This window comes from Girardinichthys multiradiatus, chromosome 2 (genome assembly GCF_021462225.1).
Source record: "Girardinichthys multiradiatus isolate DD_20200921_A chromosome 2, DD_fGirMul_XY1, whole genome shotgun sequence".
NCBI lineage: Eukaryota > Metazoa > Chordata > Actinopteri > Cyprinodontiformes > Goodeidae > Girardinichthys > Girardinichthys multiradiatus.
Window position 1 is genome coordinate 31,212,704 of NC_061795.1, and position 24,196 is coordinate 31,236,899.

The 24,196-nt window shown below is 36.6% G+C and overlaps 1 protein-coding gene across 1 annotated transcript; it reads right to left on the reverse strand.

The window, feature by feature from the left end:
* Positions 1 to 10,602: 10,602 nt before the first annotated feature.
* rbm28 (RNA binding motif protein 28) lies at positions 10,603 to 22,921 on the reverse strand. The gene is made up of 20 exons (XM_047354901.1): positions 22,577 to 22,921; positions 22,296 to 22,442; positions 22,103 to 22,209; positions 20,773 to 20,848; positions 20,598 to 20,690; positions 20,445 to 20,516; positions 19,281 to 19,377; positions 18,991 to 19,202; positions 18,804 to 18,870; positions 18,250 to 18,359; positions 18,093 to 18,166; positions 17,830 to 17,965; positions 15,896 to 15,960; positions 15,635 to 15,793; positions 15,357 to 15,506; positions 14,538 to 14,612; positions 14,290 to 14,416; positions 13,677 to 13,809; positions 13,399 to 13,513; positions 10,603 to 11,228 (listed from the first exon to the last, which is right to left on the reverse strand). Exons 1-20 carry the CDS (start codon positions 22,692 to 22,694, stop codon positions 11,088 to 11,090), a joined length of 2,274 nt encoding a protein of 757 aa, XP_047210857.1. The 5' UTR covers positions 22,695 to 22,921; the 3' UTR covers positions 10,603 to 11,087.
* Between the last annotated feature and the right edge of the window lie 1,275 nt (positions 22,922 to 24,196).

Consider the following 24,196-nt stretch of genomic DNA (forward strand, 5'->3'; position numbering starts at 1 on the left):
GCTTTAAATGGAATAGTAGATTCTGTTAGATGTTTTGAAAATCCAGATCCTTTTCCTTTTTTTAAGGAGTATTGACAACACTAAGTTATAATATTTAACTATTTTAACTTTAATCTAACATTTATCAAACCAAAAACAAATAGATGTACATTTTAAAACAAGACAATCCAAAAAGAATACTGTGATTAAATAAATGCATTAATAAATTAAATTAGTAAAAAAGAAAGAAAATAGAATTATTAGCATTCTTTAACACAGAAGAAATAAAACGGATGAGGAATTTTTGCTGACAGGACAAACAATAATTTTTTTACAATATTTCAGTCTTTTAGTAGCCTGTAACAAGCAATGGTTAATAAGAGATTTTGTATAACAAATCAACCTTAAGAAATTTGGAGAGGACTAGGGTTTATTACTTCCTTATGTAGATAGCATGACCCGTCCAACTTATAAGCAGATTGCAGATGAAATACAACTCACTTGAGTTCAAATAGTATTACATATAAAAAATCTGGAGAAGTTGTTTTAGTTGTCAAAACATAGTCAGAGCCTTGATAGTTGGGAACTAAAGGTAGCTTAGCTTTAGTTTGATTTTATGCAATATGTTCTCTGGGTCCACATTAACAACCGTCAAAAGTAAATGGTAGAAAAGGCAAACAGAAATCAACAAGACACACTCCTTTTGCTGTAGCCAATACAATATTGTGCAATAGTAACATCCACATATATCAAAAAATATATTAAATTCTTAAAACATCTGTGAGTGACAGATGTACCTATCCCATATCTGAACAAAACAAAAAGTCCAAATGGTTAAATTGCTCTCAGAGAGAGAGAAATGAGTACAACTTATTAAAAGGCACTGTGAGATGGTCCATAACCATCTCACAGTGGAGATGGTTGTGGACTTCAGGCAGAACCCAGCCCCACCTGCCCCCATCACCCTATGTGACTCCACAATTGACACTGTGGAATCTTTCCGCTTCCTGGGAACCATCATCTCCCGGGACCTCAAGTGGGAGCCAAATATCAGCTCCCTCATCAAGAAAGCCCAGCAGAGGATGTTCTTCCTGCGGCAGCTGAAGAAATTCAACCTGCCAAAGACTATGATGGTGCACTTCTACACAGCCATCATTGAGTCCATCCTCACCTCCTCCATCACCATCTGGTACGCCGCTGCTACAGCCAAGGATAAGGGCAGGCTGCAGCGTGTCATTCGGTCTGCTGAGAAGGTGATTGGCTGCAGTCTATTGTCGCTCCAGGAACTGTACACCTCCAGGATCCAGCCTTGATAACAAAGCCCGGAAACCACCCCAACACTCTCCCTCTCCCCCACACCCCCCCCTTTTTTGCTGACAGGACACCTGTAACCTGCAACTCTATGCGTTACATTAACGGTCAGCATGGACTCCTGCTTTACTTGCACTGCCATACTTGCACAATGATCACCTGCACTGTTGTACTGCTCTCGCACCCAATACTGCTCTATATTTACTCTCACTCACTTAAAACTGTGCTCCTGCAATAATTTTATAGAATACAATTGCTGATTTCACACATAAAACACAGCTGCCTAAAATCTCAAGATTCACTAATCTCAAAGTCTACTTGCCTTGAAACATGCTGACCGCTGATTCCGATTTGTTCAAGACATTTTTTTACATTTAAACGTCACTCAGTCTGGAAGTAAAGGAACAACAACAGTGTGTCGTCCTGAATGGCAGCAGATGCAAGAATAGTTCATTTGAATTCCCATCATTCCTGTGACTCACTAAGGCAAATCCCACTGATTGATATTCCTGGATTCAGTGCTGCATATGCAATCAGATGTTGTAACAGATCAGTAGAGCTTGAAGCCTGCAAATGTTTGTGTCATTTACTGGTAAAATAATCTTACTATTTTTATATATATATATATATAAAAATATTGCTGCTGTGTAGAGTTTTTTTCAAAGAAACACACACCTCTAGTGTGACTCATATGGTCCAATAAGTAATGTGGCACACTATGCTTATAAAATAATAATGACGCCTTTGAGTGCCCTCCTGTTGGATTTGACAGACTTCTTGTTCAGTGTTACGGCCCCCCCTCAAGTTGAAGGTGGGAGAACACACAGGATAACCATAATAAAATGTCAGAGTCTTTGTAAGTGTGGTACAATGGGATTTATTTTTCTCTTTTCAAAAAACAGACCCCAAAAGGGTTGAACAACCTGTGGAGGGGAAAGGGGCAGTTAGGTTGTGCCAAATCCAAGAAATAAATAAAACAAAACAGGGCCTAACTGTCACCTAAACTAAGCCAGAAGAAATAAAGGAAAAGAAAGCTCTGCTATTCTAGACTAACAAAACAAGCCAAAAACATTACATGGGTGGCACCAACCTACTTACCTGGTGTGTATAACAGAGAAAAAAAACTACGTGATGGAAATGTACAGGGTACACCAAACTTACCTAGCCCACAAAATCCCACCACAAGCCTTGAAACAATGCTGGAGAACAAAACATGTGCCAAAAAGCCAGCCAGGTGAAGCCACACCCCCTGCCCTACAGGTGAGCAGTTTATGTAGAGCTGCCTGATCGGCTCCCTCAAGCCAATCAAGGCAAATTGGCATCACCCTGCACTCTGAACCTGTGAGAGACAGGAGACACAAAGGGGGAGAAAAACACACAGTCCAGCAGACATGTAACATTCAGCATGAAAAGGATCTGACTTATTCAAATATCAAAGGACACCTGCAAAGCCACATGCTTTGAATTTTCATAGCTATCAAAACCACAACAGCAAAGATGCAGGAGAAGATGATGAGAAAACGGAAACTATTGGACAAAGAACAAATATCTGCAAATCATTATGCTTTTTTGAAAGCAAAGGTCACAAAGTTACGCATTGACATGAAATACACTTAAAAGGATTCTTGCTATAAATGTTTTTGGCAATGAAAGAAATTTTGTTTTTTTTACAGTGTTTGCTTCCTCAGTGTTGTCAAATCTTTTAGCGTGTTTCTCTGTACTGAAGCTCAACGAGACAGTACCTTGCAAAAGTATTTGTTCCCCATGAACTTTTCCAAATTGCGTTACAAACTTCAAAGTAGAGGTGTTTGAGAAAAGGAGATGAACACAAATGTATACTACACTATAGGGAAAAAAATTATGTTGCCATGTTGATGGCAGCATTATTCTGTAGTGATGCCTTTCTTTAACAGGGACAGGGAAGTTGGTCAAAGCTGATTGAATGACAGAAAAATCAGGTCAATCCTGGAAGAAATCCTGTTAGAGGCTGCAAAAGACTTGAGACAAGTGCTGAGGTTCACCTTCCCACTGAACAACAGCCCTAAACATCCAGCCAGGTTTACAAGGGGGGTGGTTTAGATTAATGCAGTAACCAGTTCAGCGTTTCTTCCTTCCATTTTACAATTATGCACTACATACTGTTAGTTTATTACATAAAAATCCCAGAATAAAAGTCTTTAATTTCAACCTTTTGCATAAAAACATCCAGTTGGTATGCATATGGTGTAAAGATTTGATAGGCATGTTTCTTTTGTCACTTTTGCCTTATGGCATGGGATTCAGTTGTGCTGGAAAAAGCATTGTACATTACCAAATTAATGCTGAACTGTTGGGCAAAGTTGCTCATGGGGGATATTTTCCTTACCTTCGTGATACCAGGAAAGTCTCCAAACGTTTCGGCCTTACAATGAGTGTAGAAATGGATCACACGTGCCTGCTGCCATTCTTGTACAACCTCTGTGCTGTTGAAACCCAGTCTGTTAGTTTAATCTTTTTTAGAAGACGGTCTAACTGGATTTTCCAAGGTGCCCGGAGGTTTTCTCCAAAGCCGCTGAACCTCTATCCCGCAGAATTAATGATTCAATAAATGTTTGATTTTGGCACAATCTTACCAGTAGGAATATGCCAGTAGGGTTATCAAAATAATTGATATTTCAATACTTGATTTTCACTAGATAATCAATACTAAAAAAATACTAAAAAATAGGAACTTTTTGCATCACCCTAGATTATCACGAAAAAAATGTGATACAAAATTACCGGAAACAGAAAATAAAGATTCCTGTTAAAAATGTTTTTGGCAATGACAGAAGTTTTGTTTTTTTCAATTTTTGCTTCCTCAGTGGGGAGGAGCTCGGAGTAGAGCCGCTGCTCCTCCACATCGAGAGGAGCCAGTTGAGGTGGCTCGGGCATCTATACCGGACGCGTCCTGGACGCCTTCCTCGGGTGGTGTTCCAGGCACGTCCCACCGAGAGGATGCCCAGGGGACGACCCAGGACACGCTGGAGGGACTATGTCTCTTGGCTGGCCTGGGAATGCCTTGGGCTCCCCCCGGAGGTGTCTGGGGAGAGGGACGTCTGGGCGTCTCTGCTGAGTCTGCTGCCCCCGCAACCCGGTCCCGGATAAAGCGGAAGACGACGAGTACGAGCTTCCTCAGTGTTGTCAAATCCTTTAAGCATTTGTCTCTGTACTGAAGCTCAACAATACAGAGCCTTGCAAAACTATTTGTTGAAAATGGAAAGAGCTTTGGTCTATTGCATGAAAAAAATCCTTGTTTACACCTGTAAGACGTTTTTTTACAATACTAAGCTGTTTTCCCAATCAACTGTACAACTCAATCCAAGGTAGATGAATCAATCAAGCATGCATTTTCTTTTCCAATGACGGAAAACACTTTTTTGCAAATTTGTTTTTATTCCAAATAGGTTCTGAATTGCGTATTACATATTGGTTCTGGACTAATTCAGATTATAAAAATCCTATCATACTGGTATTTAGATGTTCCTGACCTTGTTTAGAAAGAACTCTATACCCCAAAAAATGTCTTCAATGTTGAAAATACTATTATGTATTTGTCTACTACTGTTATTAGGTTGGGGCTGCGCAGTGGTGCAGTTGGTAGCACTGTTGCCTTCCAGTGAGAAGGTCCTGGGTTCAAATCCCAGCCCAGGGTCTTTTTGCTATGACCATTGGGTTAATTGGTCAGTACCTTAGGCGTGTATGGTTGTTTGTTCTGTGTCACCTGCAACAAACTGGTGACAATTCCAGTGTGTACCCTGCTTCTTGCACATACAGGTCCTTCTCAAAATATAAGCATATTGTGATAAGTTCATTATTTTCCATAATGTCATGATGAAAATTTAACATTCATATATTTTAGATTCATTGCACACTAACTGAAATATTTCAGGTATTTTATTGTCTTAATATGGATGATTTTGGCATACAGCTCATGAAAACCCAAAATTCCTATCTCACAAAATTAGCATATTTCATCCGACCAATAAAAGAAAAGTGTTTTTAATACAAAAAACGTCAACCTTCAAATAATCATGTACAGTTATGCACTCAATACTTAGTCGGGAATCCTTTGGCAGAAATTACTGCTTCAATGCGGCGTGGCATGGAGGCAATCAGCCTGTGGCACTGCTGAGGTCTTATGGAGGCCCAGGATGCTTCGATAGCGGCCTTTAGCTCATCCAGAGTGTTGGGTCTTGAGTCTCTCAACGTTCTCTTCACAATATCCCACAGATTCTCTATGGGGTTCAGGTCAGGAGAGTTTGCAGGCCAATTGAGCACAGTGATACCATGGTCAGTAAACCATTTACCAGTGGTTTTGGCACTGTGAGCAGGTGCCAGGTCGTGCTGAAAAATGAAATATTCATCTCCATAAAGCTTTTCAGCAGATGGAAGCATGAAGTGCTCCAAAATCTCCTGATAGCTAGCTGCATTGACCCTGCCCTTGATAAAACACAGTGGACCAACACCAGCAGCTGACACGGCACCCCAGACCATCACTGACTGTGGGTACTTGACACTGGACTTCTGGCATTTTGGCATTTCCTTCTCCCCAGTCTTTCTCCAGACTCTGGCACCTTGATTTCCGAATGACATGCAGAATTTGCTTTAATCTGAAAAGTACTTTGGACCACTGAGCAACAGTCCAGTGCTGCTTCTCTGTCAGGCGCTTCTGTCGCTGTTTCTGGTTCAAAAGTGGTTTGACCTGGGGAATGTGGCACCTGTAGCCCATTTCCTGCACACGCCTGTGCACGGTGGCTCTGGATGTTTCTACTCCAGACTCAGTTCACTGCTTCCGCAGGTCCCCCAAGGTCTGGAATCGGCCCTTCTCCACAATCTTCCTCAGGGTCTGGTCACCTCTTCTCGTTGTGCAGCGTTTTCTGCCACACTTTTTCCTTCCCACAGACTTCCCACTGAGGTGCCTTGATACAGCACTCTGGGAACAGCCTATTCGTTCAGAAATTTCTTTCTGTGTCTTACCCTCTTGCTTGAGGGTGTCAATAGTGGCCTTCTGGACAGCAGTCAGGTCGGCAGTCTTACCCATGTTTGGGGTTTTGAGTGATGAACCAAGCTGGGAGTTTTAAAGGCCTCAGGAATCTTTTGCAGGTGTTTAGAGTTAACTCGTTGATTCAGATGATTAGGTTCATAGCTCGTTTAGAGACCCTTTTAATGATATGCTAATTTTGTGAGATAGGAATTTTGGGTTTTCATGAGCTGTATGCCAAAATCATCCGTATTAAGACAATAAAAGACCTGAAATATTTCAGTTAGTGTGCAATGAATCTAAAATATATGAATGTTAAATTTTCATCATGACATTATGGAAAATAATGAACTTTATCACAATATGCTAATATTTTGAGAAGGACCTGTAGACTGCTGGAGGCAGTCTTGCCCATAGAGGTAGTCCAGGCCCCCCTGACCCTATATAGAAGAAGCAGCCATAGAAAATGAATGGTATTAAGTTTGAAATTGTATGTGACAAATCTACTGTTAAGCCTTTTTCTCAATAACAGAAAGTTTTCTTGGACAGAACTATGATTAACATTTTTTTATTTTTTTTCTATAACAATCAGAACCACCCTGGCCTCCTTAACACTTTTCTCTCAGTGATGATACATTGCATCATTGCTTTTTATCTGATCTCTCTTCAAAGCAATTTAGAGTCAATGGCAATAACCTCCACAAAAGCTGAAACAGTAAAGTTTGTGGGAAAAACGTACCTCTGTCAGTCTTTGGCCATGACTGTACATGTTTAATTTCAAATGGACTGCATGCGTTATTAAACTTACCCTTATACTGATTTTTTATTGTGAAATAAGTGAGGCACGTCTGAGACGCCACTATGATGTCAGATCTTGGTGGAAAAGCCAGAATGAAAAAAGAGGCCACATTTACTCATTCCAGATGTCAGGAAAAGAGTTTCTACTTGCCATGAAATGCACTCTGTTTGCTTTGAAATCTCAAGAGAGTTGGTATGAGACACAATTTACGCAGTTTAAAAGTTAACCAGACAAATGTACACATCATTTAATTTGTGTTAGTTTACCTTCACATAATTCGCCCCCCTTTTAATGGAAAATAGACATGACAGATTTTATTTTACTCCTAAACTCAGGTCCATTTGTGTGTGTCCCCTAACCTCAACAACTTTGAGATTATGTCGCAGCTCTGCCTCTCCCATTCAATGGATATAAAATCTCTTGATTTTCAGCAAGTTATTGTAAGATAAACTAGAAACATGCAGTTTGGTTTCTTTACTTTCATATGACTTGACACCCTCTAAAATGACTTAAAGTTGCTTTAAAGAAATGAAAACTAATCAGGATCAGTGCCTAAAATTCAACATGTGGCTGTAGTTTTCATCAATTTGTGCACAAACAGTGTGACTACTACCTTGATTAAGCAATCTGCTTTGGAAATTCAGCATGTATGTGGTTGTAAGTTATTTCCAATTCATCATGCACACTAATGCCGCACATTCTGTTGTATATTGCAACCAACTTGTCACAACAATCAATAGTCATACAATAGTATTGAACAATGCAATGTATTTTAAAGTTCACATGTACAGTACTTAACCTAAGAGATGCCAAAACAATAATAGTTTTTTTCCCTTGTAGTTTAAGACTTTTTTGATTTTTATCACTTATAAAATACAGTGGCAGCAAGCCCCTCGTTCTGACCCTCTGCCACCAACCACATACACAAAACATACATAAGAAACTTCCTTTTTCCTTACTGCAAAATGATTGTCACTAATCATGACAGAACAGAATATCTTAATTGTCCACCAAGGCGACTCAACAATAACAGACCACAAGAATGCTAAATTACCGTCCGACTGATTCAAAATAAGCAAAGAATTTGAAAAAATTAGAGCAGTTCAAGTGAATGTCTATGAATTGGACAGTTTGCTTAGTTAAGAAAGCTGATGGCATTTGAAAGAATTTTTATACACTTTTCTCTTGTAGTTTTCCCCAACTCCAAAATTGAGGCACTCAGTCAGAGGCTTGTGAGTAACCCCATTAATTTAGGCAAGGCTCAACTCTTCTTGTGGTCAGCCAAGTCACTGGAATTATTCAATCGCTCTTAGTCTGACCCCTTCCCTGAGGCCAATTTGCCATGGGAGACCCTGACCATGAGCTACAGCTCTGGACAACATAGGCCTCATCATTGGAGTAAACAAACCCTCTACCACATTAAGGTGGTGATTCAATGCATTATTATTTTGTTTATCATGTGTAAGCTTCATAGAATCATTTCAAACATTAGGTTGCTTAAATGTCTAAATAAATAATTTGCTTGTCTTCCATTGCCCACAAATCCTTCTTTTAGAGAAATATTTGATCTTCATTTAATCTTATTTGACACGTCTTTGTAGTCACAAATATTAGAGGGAGATTTAATCCCCTAAATATCTAACATATGTGACAAACAAAAACAGCATGAAAAAAATTAAAAAACACTAACTCAAATACAGGTTTTGCTCATCTCTAATCGATTTGTAGAGGGGGGGGTTTCATTAATAAAAAGAAACAAAACTTTTTATTTTTGAATAAACTACTGAATTAAATTACTGTCTACTGCAGCAACTCCGTAAAAGGTGATGGGCAGAAGTGAGTAAGTGAGATGGGGGGGTGGGGGTTGAAGAGGTGAGTAAGAGATGAGTCAACAGCCCTCTAATATAAGATACACCGATGGAGGCAAACAGTGTCACCCATTCAAACGCCAAGCAAGGTAAGGTCCATTCTCTCTGCATCTAGATAGATGTCTTATTTACTTTCTTCAGGTGTTTCCCACTTTTTTTTTTATCAAACATGTTCTTTATCTAGTTGTGTACCGTTTCCTTTCATAAAAACTTTACTGGATTTTGAGAAGCTTATTTAGGTCATAGATTATAAGCATTTTGTCTTTTTCCTGTTTGACATCACTTTCTAGTGCTTTCAGAATACAAAAAATAAAAAAGTACAGAAGAAAGAAATGGTGTTAGCTAACGAGAGTGAACTATGATCGTGTTACACATTCAAAAACTCACGGAGTTGTCTATACTACAAATATTTGCTGCTACAAAATATTTTGAAACTAAAACGTGAAATAAATGTACTGCATGTGTCTGATTTTCTAAAAGCTAGACATAGGAAAGAGCTGTATTCTGACATAAATGTATCACTTCAAATCATGACTTTTTCTTCCAATTCATATTCTAGGAACTTCTTCTGTACCCAGGAAAATAAAATCATTATGGACCTCACGCTGGTGACCCTGTTTTTCTTGTTTCATGTTCTAAATGTGGGAAAAGGAAAACCTCTGCCAGATGACAAGAGCATTATTGAACTGAAAATAAAAACGCTTATGGTTAGGTTAAACACTTTCCAGGTATGTTTCAGAGCATTGCTTAAACTTAAATCTAAAGTGCTTCTTGAAGCTTAAATAAATGAACTTGTTTGTGACTGAAATATGTTCTTATTGCCATTTTACAGACTCTTTCTAGCTTGAGAGTCGCTCCTCCTGCTGAACTACAAGGATATTCGTCCATAGTGGCGGCCCTGGAGGGTTACAACAGCCTGATCTCTGAAAATCTACTAAATGTTGTCCAAGTCAGAACTGACATCTCCGAATTGACCAACACCATCATTCACAAACTGATGAACTGCACGGCACAAAACCCAAAGCTTATAGTTCCAAAGCGGCTGCAGCAACTGCAAAACGAATTGGAGCAGGACCCAGAACGCCATGTCGAAGCTGTGAGTTTAGAGGCTCTCCTTGGAGTAAAGGAGATCCTCAAGTTGCTCCAAGACAAATTTGATGGTATGGCATCTTGCTGAAAATAGACTTTGATGCCAAAATATCTAACATTTTTACAAGATTTGTAAATTCTGCACTAGCACTGAGTGAGGTGGAATTTTGTGATACACTTTGAAATAATTTTATTTAAGACAAAATGCACTTATAAAGAAAATATTTATTTCTTGTATTTTATTTTTTGTATTTTTAACCTATTTAATCTTTGCTTCGAACACATCTTGATTTATTGTTTGTTACATGGCAAGACTGTTGAGTCAACATCGCTCTCAGTGAGAGTGATTGGTCTAGTCCTAACGCTGAATCAGCAGTTTTGATGACTGCGACCAGATGAAACGGCATAGGAAGCACCGTCACTCCCGGAAACTCCAGAAACCTAAACTGAAGCCAACTGGTTTGGCTGAGAACCAAAGGCAAAGAAAGAGTAAAGGGTTTGTGCAATATTAACAGCTGGTGAAAAAAGGGAAAATGATCACAGGGAACGTGGAATATTTTTGTACAGTGAGTACAATGTTTTATGTTTTTAATAAAACTGTAAATAAAAATTAAACTGTTTCCTACCGGTTGGTGCTGTGGAATTTGTACAAGTGGGCTGGGAAAAGTAATAATGAAGTAAAATGTTCTGAGTGGACATGTGTGTATGTATTTGATCTAACAAGTTCAAATACAAATAGATATCTGTAAAGCACGGGACTATAAAAAAAAAAATTCACATAAGCAATGATGTACAGAAACACAAATACCTTTTCAAAAATAAATGTTTAAAAGAGATATGCAACAAACTAGCACAAAGAAAAAAAAACTTTCAATTTGCTTTGAAAATTACAAAGTGTCATGTCTCTGTCATGCAGTTAACTGCCTGTACAGTTTACCACAACTCTTAAAAACAAAATCTATGCGAACTTCCCACTAGATGGAATTTAGCGGGACGTGGATTTCTCAAGCATCACTTCCTTTCTTACACACTCACAGGTTTAACTATCAAACCACTTGTTTCTTTTGATGGAGGCGTTCTTGTCGCCGCTGCCCATCAGTTTTCTCTTGTACTGCTCCACCAAGGAATCAAAACGGTCCCCTTCTCTGCGCTTGAACTGTTTCTTAGGACTGTTAAACTTCTGAAAACAAGAACAGCAATACAATGAGATATTGGATACAAAGGGACACTACAAACAATGTCTAACTAATGTTCTACTGTCCAGAATAAACAAAAATTTTGAAAAAAAACATACATTTTTGTCACAAACCTTTATACAAGTCTGTAAAATATTTGTGATTGAAAAGTCATCTGCTAATAATCAAAAAGTGTCTGCATATTTTTTATTTTTATTTTAACAACACTGCAGTCATATTCAATAAATTAAAATACTATTTAAAGGTTAATTTATTACAGTAACTCCATCACTAAATAAAACACTATATATAGATTAATTACATACACACTGATGTTTTCAAGTCTGTATTTCTGTTAAATATGATGATTTTCTGCTTGCAGCAAAAGAAAACATGACATTTAATATTAGAATATCACGTCAGGCCAATAAATACATTTTTATTACAGAAACATCGGTTTAATGAACAATATGTTTAATATTATTGAATATGACTGGAGATCTGGGCTACAGTGATATAAAAAGGTATTTGGCCCCTTGAGGGTTTTTTCTGTTTTTGCTTTTTTTTTTCCACAGTTAAATGTTACAGATCAAACTAATTTTACTATTGCACAAAGATAAAGTAAGTAAGTACAAAAAGCTGTTTTCAAATAATGATCTCATTTATTCAAGGAAAAAAGTTTTACAAACCAATGAGAAAAGGTAACGGTCCCCTAAACCCAACATTTACTTGTGCCCTTCTAAAGTCCTTACACTGGCTCCCTTTATCTCAGAGAACAGACATAAAATACTCCTGTTTATAAATCACTCAATGGCTTAGCTCCAAAATACATTAACGATTTGTTGTTGATGTATCAACCTTCCAGACCACCCATGGCTTCGGGTTCAAGTCTACTCTGCATCTCCAGATTCAGAACCAAGCATGGATAAGAAGCATTCAGTTCTTATGCTCTACGAACTCTACTAATCTGGGACAAACGTCCAGAAAATACTGAATCCCTGAGTTGTTTAAAATCAAGGTTAATAAACTTTTGTTTAGAGCTGCTTTTGATTGTTCTATTTAAACCATTCCCTGAAAACTCATTAATTTAACATGTAGTTCAACAGCTCTTTACTTTCCTTGTCACATGCCACTGCAATGTACTTTTTTTTATCATATTATATTAATTGTCTTGTTGCTGAAATGTGCTAGACAAATAAAATTTCCTTGCCTCCTTAATAGCAACAACTGACATCAAGAGTTTGCGATACCTGGCAATAAGGAATTTCGGTCCACTCTCCTTTGCAGAAATGTTTTAATTCCTCCAAGTGGGAGGGTTTTGGAGTGTGAATGGAAGTGACCTAGCCAGTCATTTTAGCTATTCAGAAGTGGCCTTGCTGCTGTGCTTTGGATCTTAGTTTTGCTGCAGAACCGATGTTTAATTGAGCTTAAGGTCCTGTGCTGATGGCTGCACGTTCTCCTGCAGGATTTTCTGCAAAAATCATGATTACATCAATTATGCCAAGTCATTCAGGTCTTGAGGAAGCCATGTAGACCCAAACCATCACACTTCCTTCACTATGTTCTACTCTCAGTATTATAATCTTTTTCTGAAATTCTGTGTTTATTTTAGTTCAGATGTAACAGAACACACAAGGTTACACTTTTGTCTCATCAGTCTATAGAATATTTCCCAAAAGTCTTGTGGATCATCCATATATATTTTTGGGAAATATAAGACAGGCCCATTGAGTTATCTTGTGTCAGCAGTGGTTCTGATCTTGGGACTCTCAATTAGTGATTATTATTTGCAGAGGTTTTTTTTTTTTTTTCTAAAAAGAAGGTTAATCATATCTAACAATTTGGACGAATACACACGGCCAGGTTGGTTTGAAAAGCTCTTTTCCTCTTAATGAGTGAAAACATAATTTGAAAACTGTGTTTTGTTTTTACTGAGGTTATCTTTATCCAATATTAAAATTTATTTGATGATCTGAAACATTTAATTGTGGCAAAAAGGAAAAAACAGAAAAAATCTGTAAGGGAGAGAACACTTTTTCAGAACCCATTCATAAATGAACAGTTAAGATATTTTACATCTGTTTAGCTGTTGGTGGTCAAAATAGTCACACAGTTTCCTAATAATAGTAATTTTTTAGACAACAAATGAAAACATGTGGGATAGTATTTTCAAACCTGTTTTCTGGCCCGAGAAGGCTTTTCAATTTGTTGTCTTTGATGCTTGTTCCTTTTAGATCCAGGGTTTGCTTTCTTGGCAGGTGGGACCTTTTGCTTCTCCTTGTCCCGCATTCTGCAAAACGACAAAAAAGTTAAACTGTAACGGAAAACGTATTTATTGCAATATAAAACAAAAGCTTCCTATGTGTACAGTTACATAAAAGCAGTTCAAAATTATAAAATCAAGCTGAACAGAAAGCCATGAAGAAGAAAGGGGACTATGGATGGAACAGTACCTGATCTTAGGTCCGCGATGGGAAGGTAAAGGCAGAACTTTCTTGCGTTTCTTTCCATTTTTTAAATCAATGTGTTCAACCTCAGGTTTGGTCTGAAAACCTGAAAAGTTTCCCTTCTGCCCATAAGTAGTGTCTATTAGAGAAGAAAGAAAACATACTTTTATAGAACAATAGCAGCAGAAACGGATTCTAACAATGTCTAAATGGCTGTTCCTTCAGTTCTCTCAGTCTTACTTTAAGCTTATTAATTATGTGGAAATTTAGAAATCAGAAAAAATACAAACTTCTGTGAAATATTTGCAGAGTTTTATCACTCCCAAATTTAAGTTTTACTTACAGTCCTAAAAAAAGAAAGTACACCCACTTTCTAAGTCTAAGGTTTTAAAAATCTGTACATAATAAAAATCAAATGGCTTTAATAGGGTTTTAAAACTAATTTGAATCTTGAAGCTTGGCGGGATTTCAATATTAACCAAAATAATTCTGATAATGAGGCAATGACGCATTATACATGAAATGTTTCAGGAGAACACATATGTCTAACCATTGAAACACTTTACATATGGTAAAAAAAAAAAGTCAAATGTGTTAGTTTTAGAAAGATCCTTTCTACCTTTCTCCTTTCCTGTTGCCTGTGACGAAGACTGTGCTTCATTTCCAACCTTCTTTGGTCTTTTGGTGTCTGAACGTGTTTGGGATTTTTTCACCTCTCCTTTTACAGGTTGATTTTGGATGAAGTCCTGTCACCATTAAAGTATAAAACTTTGAGAAAATTACACTAATGATACAAATTAACAATCCTGCTCAGGGATTGAAAGTTGCAAATGTCACAAAACACTACAAGAAACAAATTTTACAAACTTTATTTCTTTGTTTTCGTATTTCTTTGAGTTTGAGCTTCCTGGAGTCCTCCAGGGAGAACTCAACAATGGGTCTCTGCAAAAACAAAGAAAAAAGACAGAAAACAAAAGGTTATTTTGGAAACCTGTTTAGCAGACTTTAAGAATGTCTCTGGCTTCTTTCCTGTCAAAATTATGACATTTATTTATTTTGAGTCAAAATTTGTATTAGAATTTACATTAGTAAATATAGTTTTATTCAGAAATGATTAGATCAAAACAACGTAAGCATATAACATTTCGAATGCAAGAAAAGCATAAAAAAAGTTAGTTGGTTAGATAGGGATGGGCCATATATTATGATATTTACTGTGATAACAATAAAAGTGACAAAAAAAGGTTTTTGTATCTTCTTTTTAGTCTTTTAAAGCAACTTTGACCGCATTTCAATAGGATTTTAAATCACTGAACTGCAAAGTAATTGCATTTAATCATACCTTTTGGATTTATTGATATTTATTGATGCTCTCATGTAACCAGCAGTGGAGAAAATAGTAAAAGTAACAATTCCAACAATACAGCATATTTAAGGGGATTTCAAACATTAACTGTTGTCATGATAAATCAAAATTTATATGATCATAAGACATTTTTCACAATAATGATATGATACATGCCCACCCCTATGGCCCCGACACCCTTGCAAAATTTGACTGTATAACACAATGAGATGCTCCTGTCAAGGTACAATAAAAAGTTGTGTAAGAGTATAGTCAGAAAAAAAGTTGATTTAAAACAGATACAGATTTTAACATTACAGTAAAATATAGTAAAAGTGTACCTTGTGAGGGCCAAAGATGGTGGGGTTGTTGTTAAGGTAACGCAGAGTGCCGAGAGCCTGCTCATGGTCCCGGAACTGAACGAAACCATAACCTAACGACTGACCCATCACTTGACCTTTCTCTGGCTTCTTGTCGTACATGACCCGACACTAAAGAGGCAGGAGAAAAACAAACGTTCAAATAAACATGATGAACAACAACAAAAATTACATGTATATAGATAAAGATCTATTTGTTTTTTTCCTGCAAAATGTTATCCATGGAAGCTCAATCCTACCTCTGTGATCCGAACTCCTTTGGTTCCTTTTAGACCTTTAAGGCACAGTGCTTTAAGTTTTTTATTGTCTACAGATTTTGGAAGATTATGAATGCACAGGCGGTTTTTCGATACAAAAACGTTTATGTTCCGGAGTTTGGCTCTCTTTACTTCTTCGAACTAAAAAGAAAGGCAACACAGTTGATGAGTTGCTTGAAAGATTAATACAAACTCGATGGGTCATGCACTGAAAATCCTTCCCCCAAAACAAAATATACTCACTCTGACTCTTTTGGCCATGTCTGCCTCAGATACACCCTCTACTGCCTTTGTTCCACCGCGGATCACTATAGGGTTCGAAGGAAGATAATATAGAAACGTACATTTAGCAGCATCACAAACTAAAAGTTAACGTTGTTTTAAAACAACACATTTCTCAAGGTATGACATAGAAATAATTTGTTTCCTCAAAATGACATTCAAGATCAACAGAAAAATCAGCTATCGATTTAAATCGGCAGATTTCAGCTTGATGGGCCCTGACTGGTGACCAGCTGTTCGGAAACTAAAATATCTGATCTTTTTCTATCAGTAAATGCACCACATCTATCACCGTAAAAACATTGGTCTGTGTGGAGGCGGTGACTGAGGGAAAAACACTGAAGCTATTATCAGTATCAGAAAGAACTTTTACAAATCAAATCAAAAGAAACAGAGATATGTCAAAAAAATGTCTGCGGTTTTTTAGGCTGCAAAACAGCAAGAGTGAGCCCAAACATTTCACAGCAAAGTAGTTCTGTTTTATTCTTTCCCACTTTCAAATTCTGTTATAAAAACATGCTGGAGTAGAAAATGTTGGCAATCTTTTGAAAATCTATAGGAAATATACATGGAGTGCTAGATGCACTACGTGAGCTAAATGCTAATATAAAAGACGAAATCCCAGTAAAAATATGAACCCCACAATCATCTCTTCTTCATTTTAACCCTTGGGGATCTATTACTATGCTGACGTGATCATGTTATGTAGTGTAGTTAAAGTTCTGTAAGGGGGCAAAAAATTATTAAAAAGAATGTTGCCAAACCAGACGTCAACCACAGAAAAAATAAAAAGATACATTGATTAATATTAAGTCTTTTGTTTCCCTCTTTGTGTTATTCTCAGACTTATTTAAAAGACAACCGATTTTCCCAGTGTTTATTTGGGGATAGGTTTTATATGTTTATTCAGTATATTCGGAAACGTTTAACGTTTTTTGTTCATATTTGCAGCATATGTTTCCTTATTGAAGGCAAAACAGTTCATTATGCACATTTGCAATAAACAAGTGCATTTTTGTTTTTTCAAACAGCATTTGATGATTTCTGTGTATTTCTGGGCTATTAGGCCAAACCGAAATTGCAAAAAGGACACTAAAAATAAATGTAGTACATAAAAGCAAAACCAAAAATATTTGAAAATAGACACCAAAAAAACCCCTCAGAGTCCCAAGCGTTGAAAGGTACAAAAGGAGTAGAAAAAGAAAAGTACAACCCTGTTTTATACTCAATGCTTTCTCACACACAGTGTAACCTTGCCTCTTACAGTAATAAGAGTAATACAGTAATTTATCGGTGACTCCTCCCCACTAGAAAAAAAGAATTTGACTGTTATTAAATTAATAAGAGCGCTTAAAGAGAAACTGTTATCGGCTGAAATGGTATCGGCAGGTTACAGCTTTACAAACCCAGTGTTTGGAAATCTGCTACAAAACTGTGATCGCTGCATCTGTAGTTTGGATGTGCAATGTTATGAATCTGGTAAGGACAAACACAAACAGGCCTGAATAGGGCTGAAGCAATTAATCGGATTAATCGATTATTGAAATAATCGTCAACTAATTTAGTAATTGAATAATTGTTAAATGGAGTATAGAGACTCTAAAACATGCCATTTGCTAAAAGGACAACCTACTCAGAAGAGTAATTAAGCCAAAACTGTAGAAAAAATATAAACATTTTGCATTTATGATGAAAAACCTTCTTTGTTGGTAAATATGGTCTATCCAGAACCTCTCAAGTGGCATAGCTCCCACCTGGTTTAAGTTCTTCTTCTTTAAAATCTCCTATTAAGAACCTTGCTATTTGATGATTAATAGATTTATCAAAAATATAATCAACAGATTATTCAATTATCAAAATAATTGTTAGATGCAGCCCTAAGCTGGAACACTCACATCCTTCTCTGGCCAGGTACAGGTTCCTGCTGCCTGTTTCTACTTTTTTCTTGTCGACTTTCAGCTTCATGGCATCTTCTCTGCTCACTGCTGCAACAATAATCAGCTTCCTGCCATCCACACGGATTCCACCGTTCTGCAAAAAACGTTACAGCAATATCAGCTTTTATCCTAAAACTAGACCAATAATGACATTAAACACAGAGAGAAGAGAGAATTTATTATTATTTGTTAAAGTGTAATACACGACTGATTTGGTTTACCTCCGTCTCATCTTGGGCTGCAGCTAAGCAGCTGTCTGCAGCCTCTTTAGTCTTAAATTGAGCAAATGCAAGACCTGAAAGAAATTTAAACAAGCAAATGCTTCTATTAAAAACAACAGAGGAAGAAGGGCAACACGTCAATGACTTTTTTTCCGACCTTTTGAGTGCTGTGTGTCTGGGTTGAGAACAATCTTTATATAGTTTAGCTCTCCAAACTGTAGAAGAACTTCCTCCAGACCCTCCTCGTCCGTGTCAAAGGACAAGTTCCTAAATGCCGGATTTAAAATAATATGATAAACGTGTAGACCTGTTTGGAGTCGAACAGCTGCAACCAGATATTTATGCACAATGTAAAAAAAACATATCTTTCTCCAATGTCTGAAATTAAATCAGACTAAACTTTTCCTGTCTTAGCTCAGTTAATGAGAGAAAGCCAAGATGATGATGCTGTCATGGCTCTGGACAACTGTAGTTATTTCGCACCATTCGAGCTAAATAGGTGCACCGGTGGAAATAAGGCACACTTATATAAATAAAAGGTTTCGTCTGATTTAATGTTAGACAGCGAGGACAGAAAAGGTCATGTATTTTTTTTGGTGTATGTAAACATTTGTTTTTATCTGTAGCTGATGGGTGAAGCTTTTGCATGCGCAAAGATGAAGTAGTAAAATAAATAAAAGTAAAGTTAAGCAACGAGTAAAATGAGCCCACCTGATAAAAACTGTTCGTCCTTCTTTCACATCAGAAGGTAAATGTTTCTTTGACATTTGTTTTGGAGCTAGAAAATAAAACAGTTGGTGTAACGTTAAAATGACGATTTTACTAAAGACAAAAAAACAGGCAAAAACAAAAATAAGAAATATAATAAACAGAATGATAAAACAGTAAAAAATTAAACCTGGTGACATTTCTTCCTCTTCATCCTCAGTCTCATTGTAATCATCATTTGAATCAAGGTCATTGTCATCATCATCATCATCCTCTTCCATAATCTCATCCTCCTCATCATTATCGTCTTCAGTTTCTTCATCTTCGTCACTCTCTTCACTGTTATCTTCATCGCTGGAACGAGGACCCTCAACCTCCTGTGCAGTTGCCTTAAGCCCATCTCTGTAAAAGTAGCAGCGTCAGCAACATTGCAACACTCAAAAGCAAAACAACATTATCGGAAATTTAGAAGAATCACACTTTTTCATCTCAGCTGTTTCTTGTTGCCTTTCTTCTTCCTCCTCATCCTCAGAATCACTTGCTGTTTTTGCATCTGCCTCCTCTGCAACTTTACTCCCTGAGAAAGAAAACCAAGCATCATTAAGAAGAGGGCTGTCACAATACATTTTAAATTTGTACATCAAAAGGCATGGGAGTAAAATATAGTAACATCAATGACAATATTCCCAGATTTTCTGAAACTGTTTAAGAGTATGAAGCAGCTAAATTATAACATTTTGGATTAAAAAGAGCTTCACATTGTGTAACTTTTGTACGTACTGTTATTCATAGCAGAATAGGATACAAAAATAAGAAAAGTTGCAACAATAGAAGGAAATATTTTGCTAAATCTACACTTGTTAAAAGATGTGAGGCTGAAAAGTAGCAAAACACAGATTTACAAAGCATACACTAAACTGAAGCATCTGACATTTTAGGAGACATTACTGCTCTTAACACTCTCACTGTACCATATGCCATGAACATCATTTAGTTGATCTAACAATCTGAATTTTCACCTTTTTCAGTGTGATTCATTTGAATGAATCTTAAGTTAATGTCTGAAATAAAAACTTTTCAGGCTAGCTAAAAAATCTACCAACGGGTAGATTTTTTAGCTAGCCAAAAAAAAAAACCTATAATTCTGTTTTTGGGGATTTTTTTTATAACCCATAAGATTTAATAATTTTTAGATGGAAAATGTGTTTTTATTAAAGGCCCATGGCAAGTTGCCTTAACCTGTTTGTAATATGTTTAAAATATATAAAATAAACTTATTTTTGTCATTGTACAGGTAGTTACTTAAATAGAGGCTATTAAAATGTTTTTGCTTTAAATTGCACCATCTGAATCAATTCAAAATAATAGTAATTCAAGGATGTGCCAGGTTCTGACTGACACAGAAAATCCTGCCCTTGCAACACCCTTAAGAAATTCCAAAAAACAGAAAGTGTGTGTTTAAACAAAATGAATGATAAATATTCATCTCCAGTGGAAGTAGTGAGTCCAGTGGGAGATGTTGCGCAAATAAATTTTTATTTGTGACGGGAACAAGTCTTTTTGTCACAAAGCCATACCCGTATAAAGTAGGTGACCATCAAGTGTCGCTATGAACGTATACTGCAAGCACATGCATGTATTTACCTAAACCTGAAGACTGCTGGGCAGCAATATACTTTTCTTTTGGCACAGCCCAGTCAACTGCTACCTGGCGACCTGTGAAGATAAATAGTATTGATTACAACATGAGACAAACTGAATAATGTAAAAGCAGAAACGCCCATCTGGTTAACTGACCTTTTATCTCTTTCAGGTTCAGAGCTTGAAGTGCTTTTGTAGCGCCAGACATATTTTTAAACTGGACAAACGCAAATCCGCGCATCTTTCCATCTATGAGAAAAATTATTCTATATGAATATATATATATATATATATATATAGCTTATGTGGGCAGTAAGAACAAAACAAGTACCTGGTTTCATGGGTATACTGGCTTCCACAACAGTGCCAAACTTTTCAAATGCTTCTCTTAGGTCACCTTCTGTGCACTGCAAAATTAGACATGTTTAAAAAGAATTTAAGATTCAAGGCTCAAAACTCTTTTTCATAACATGTATGCAACTATGTATGTTATAAAACATCCATAGGTATAGTAGTACAACACACTATGGACTATTTTTAAAAGTAATCAACAAATGCAAATGATGAGAGTAAATCCGGATAACATACAAAAATATTTAAAATCATCATCGTAAGATGGCTAAAAGGCAAGTGTGAGTTTGTAAACAAATAATTTACAAGTAGGGTTAAAAATGCATGATATATAGACATCAACATGTAAAGTGTACCCATTGAGATTCTTAAGGGGCAAAAATATTACAAAGCCAGTAAACCTCAAAATCTTGATAATGTAAAACATAATTGAATCATTCTGCATTTCCATCGTTATTTAAGGAAGGTACGTAATTTAAAAACACTTCTCTGACACAAAAAACCACAATTTTCTAAAAAAGAAAGGCTCTAGAATATATGGATAATAATGTGTCTTCTGTATTTTGAATCAGACTGCCTATTGCTAGAAACTGAATATTTATTGTTTTTTTTTTAAACATAGAGACAACTTCTAACAGCAATAGGTTGATGTACAGCTGCTCAATAACTACACAGAAAATGTTTTCCTGAGGATTCAACTATAAAGCAAAAGTAGGTACATTTTGCGAAGGTAAATTTGTGGCTAAAACGGATTTCTCCTCACCCACCAAAATAGGTACTCAGTTCAAATGTTTTCTGCCTGAGGATTTAAAGCTGTTTAAATGTTTTGCTCCATCGGAAGAATAACCAACTATGAAAAATCTAGCACATGGCACAGCAACAAAAGGTAGCTTTGGCAGAGTTGACAGCCAGACCAATAAAGCAACCACAGGTATTGTTTGTTAGCATAAAGTTTCCCACGTCAGAAAATGTGTTTTACCATAGTTTTTAGATTTTAAGTATAAAATCTCTGCTGGTGTTCAGGGATTACTTTTAAAAATAAAATAAAATAAAATCAATAACCACGCTCTTCCTATGCTTCTCTCAAATGTTTACCCACAATTAGCTCCAACAGGGACTATTTTCTCAGTGTTTGTGCCATGTAACAGATTGTATCTCAGTATATTGAATTCCCTTTCAAAAGCACATATTAAAACACCCCGTGGTTTTGCAGTTATGCTAAAGTGTACAAACCAGTGATGTTCAATCAGCTGTTCGGATGTGGAAGTTTATTTCACTGTAGCAAGTAGTTACCAAACAGCACACTGTACCTTAAAACTCAGATTCCTTACGACAAGTCTGGCTTGTTTAGATATTTTTTTCTTGAACTTTACAGATTCCTGCTCATTTTGAGATGGTGCTGACGCTGCCTCTTTCTCTGCAAAACGCAAATATATGAAGTTATTAAACAGACTGAAACAACCTCGCCGATGTGTTTGTTTTATTCTTAGATTTTATACAAACCTGTTTTCTTTTCATCTCTAATTTTCTTTTTAGCAACCGAGAGCGACAGCTTTTTACCGTCGTATTCTCTTACGTCCTTCAAGGCCCGTCGGGCGTCTTCTTCCATAGAATAGGTGACGAAGCCAAAGCCCCGACATTTCTCTGTTCCTGGTTTATGAAGAAAAAGAAAACCGCTATTAATGAAATATACTTATATATGTAAAATTTGTGGCCATCTAATTTGGTACAAGCCAAGCTTGCGTCACACATTCGCGTATGTTGTAGTAATATTATTAATTCACCCTTTTCTCTAACCACGAAGCATTGTTTCACTGGACCAATTTCGGAGAATATTTCCTCCAGGCGCTCGTTTGTTGCCGATTCTGGCAAAGAAGCCACGAATATGGTCAGCGCTGGCATGGCTCTTTGCTGGCAGCTGAAATACTAACTTTAGGCTCTGTATACAGCTCACAAACCGAAGTCTAGTTTGTTAACAACTCAACGCTGCACTTCACTGTCAACCTACCAGTATGGACATAACTCAGCGACACAAATTAATGCCAGAAGAATGTTATAATGAAACGCTGAGTACCACTACGTTAGATCGCATGTTTACATGTGGGAGCCGCCATCTTGGAAAATAAGAAGACTTTTTCGCATACGCTAAGCTGAGCTTTGCTGCCACCTACCGTCCTGGAGGTTTCCGTGTGAAAATTCGCTTTTATTTTTACTTTTTCAGATCTGTTCCGCTGCTAGACGCTACTGACCCAAAACGTTTACCATAAAAAACCGAGCAAAACAATCAATAAAAAATGTACAAAGGAATTGTTCCCTTACATCACTGGGCTATCTACAATAATAAAACATTGAAAGGAATGACCCAGTCTGACCAATAATAGAAAGTCTCAATTGTATTGATACGTTTATTAGTTTAGAGATGTAATATGCTTAATTGTACGTAAAAACGCAATACAGTAAAAGCCTGGGCTCCGTGTGAGCATAACTGAGGGACAACTCTCAGTTTTGCACATCACGTGAAAAATGTGGAAAAACACGTTTTACCTTTCTGCCACCAGGGGGAATCAAAACATAACACTGAGAGAATCAAAAAAGAAAAGTATTCTTACAAACATATTTCTGGCCTAAACATAACGTTCTCAACAAGATAACCAATTATCTTGTTAAAAAAAAAATTTAGGAAAAAAAAAAGTACAACTTCCGATAAAGTTTCTCCATATTTATTAGTAAAATGCACAAATGACAGAAAAAGTTAACATTTACATGCTGTGTAATTTTCCAAAAACATTAAATCAGATTGCACAAACTCAAATCAGAGTTAATTTACAGAACAAAAACCTTCATTAATAAACTATTTTGTAATCGGTTAAAACAAAGGAGATTTTCAGACAGGACCATTTCAGTTGCTTCAGTGCAGTTACTACTTTGGACTTTTTGTAACAGTACTGTTCGTGTATACAGGTTATGTCTGAGTATAATACAATACCATGTGTTAAGTGGTACAACTGAATGTGCAAAGAAATAAAAGACCCCAGAAAAGAATTTGTAATTGACTTTTTGGGATATTCAGCTTTGAATGAACAAAGTGCACAGAAGCTAGTGTTCTTTAAAAACAGGGACCAAAAACATATCTACTTTCAAAGTGTTAAGGCACTGTTTATATAAGTTTTCATTGTGGCTCAAATGTGTAATTTTAAATTGGATTGTATGATTTGTTTTGCTTTTAAAATATTTCACATATGTTTTTGCACTGCAAAGCATCCATACACTGCATTAAACAATATGCTCTAACCACAAGGTAAGCAAGAGAACCAAAGTTGTCTGTAAATATGAGAAAATGATTTGTATTGAAAGGCAGGCGCAATAAATAGAATTTTTGCTTTAAAGATTTCAGAATAAATGCA

What these genes read in the sequence shown, in the direction of transcription:
- rbm28 (XM_047354901.1), bottom strand. Translation starts at nt 22,694, where the DNA reads ATGCCAGCGCTGACCATATTCGTGGCTTCTTTGCCAGAATCGGCAACA. An exon ending in AGACACACAGCACTCAAAAG is followed by an intron (nt 18,167 to 18,249) that starts GTCGGAAAAAAA and finishes AATTTCTTTCAG; the next exon opens with GTCTTGCATTTGCTCAATTT. An exon ending in ACATGGCCAAAAGAGTCAGA is followed by an intron (nt 15,794 to 15,895) that starts GTGAGTATATTT and finishes CTTTCTTTTTAG; the next exon opens with TTCGAAGAAGTAAAGAGAGC.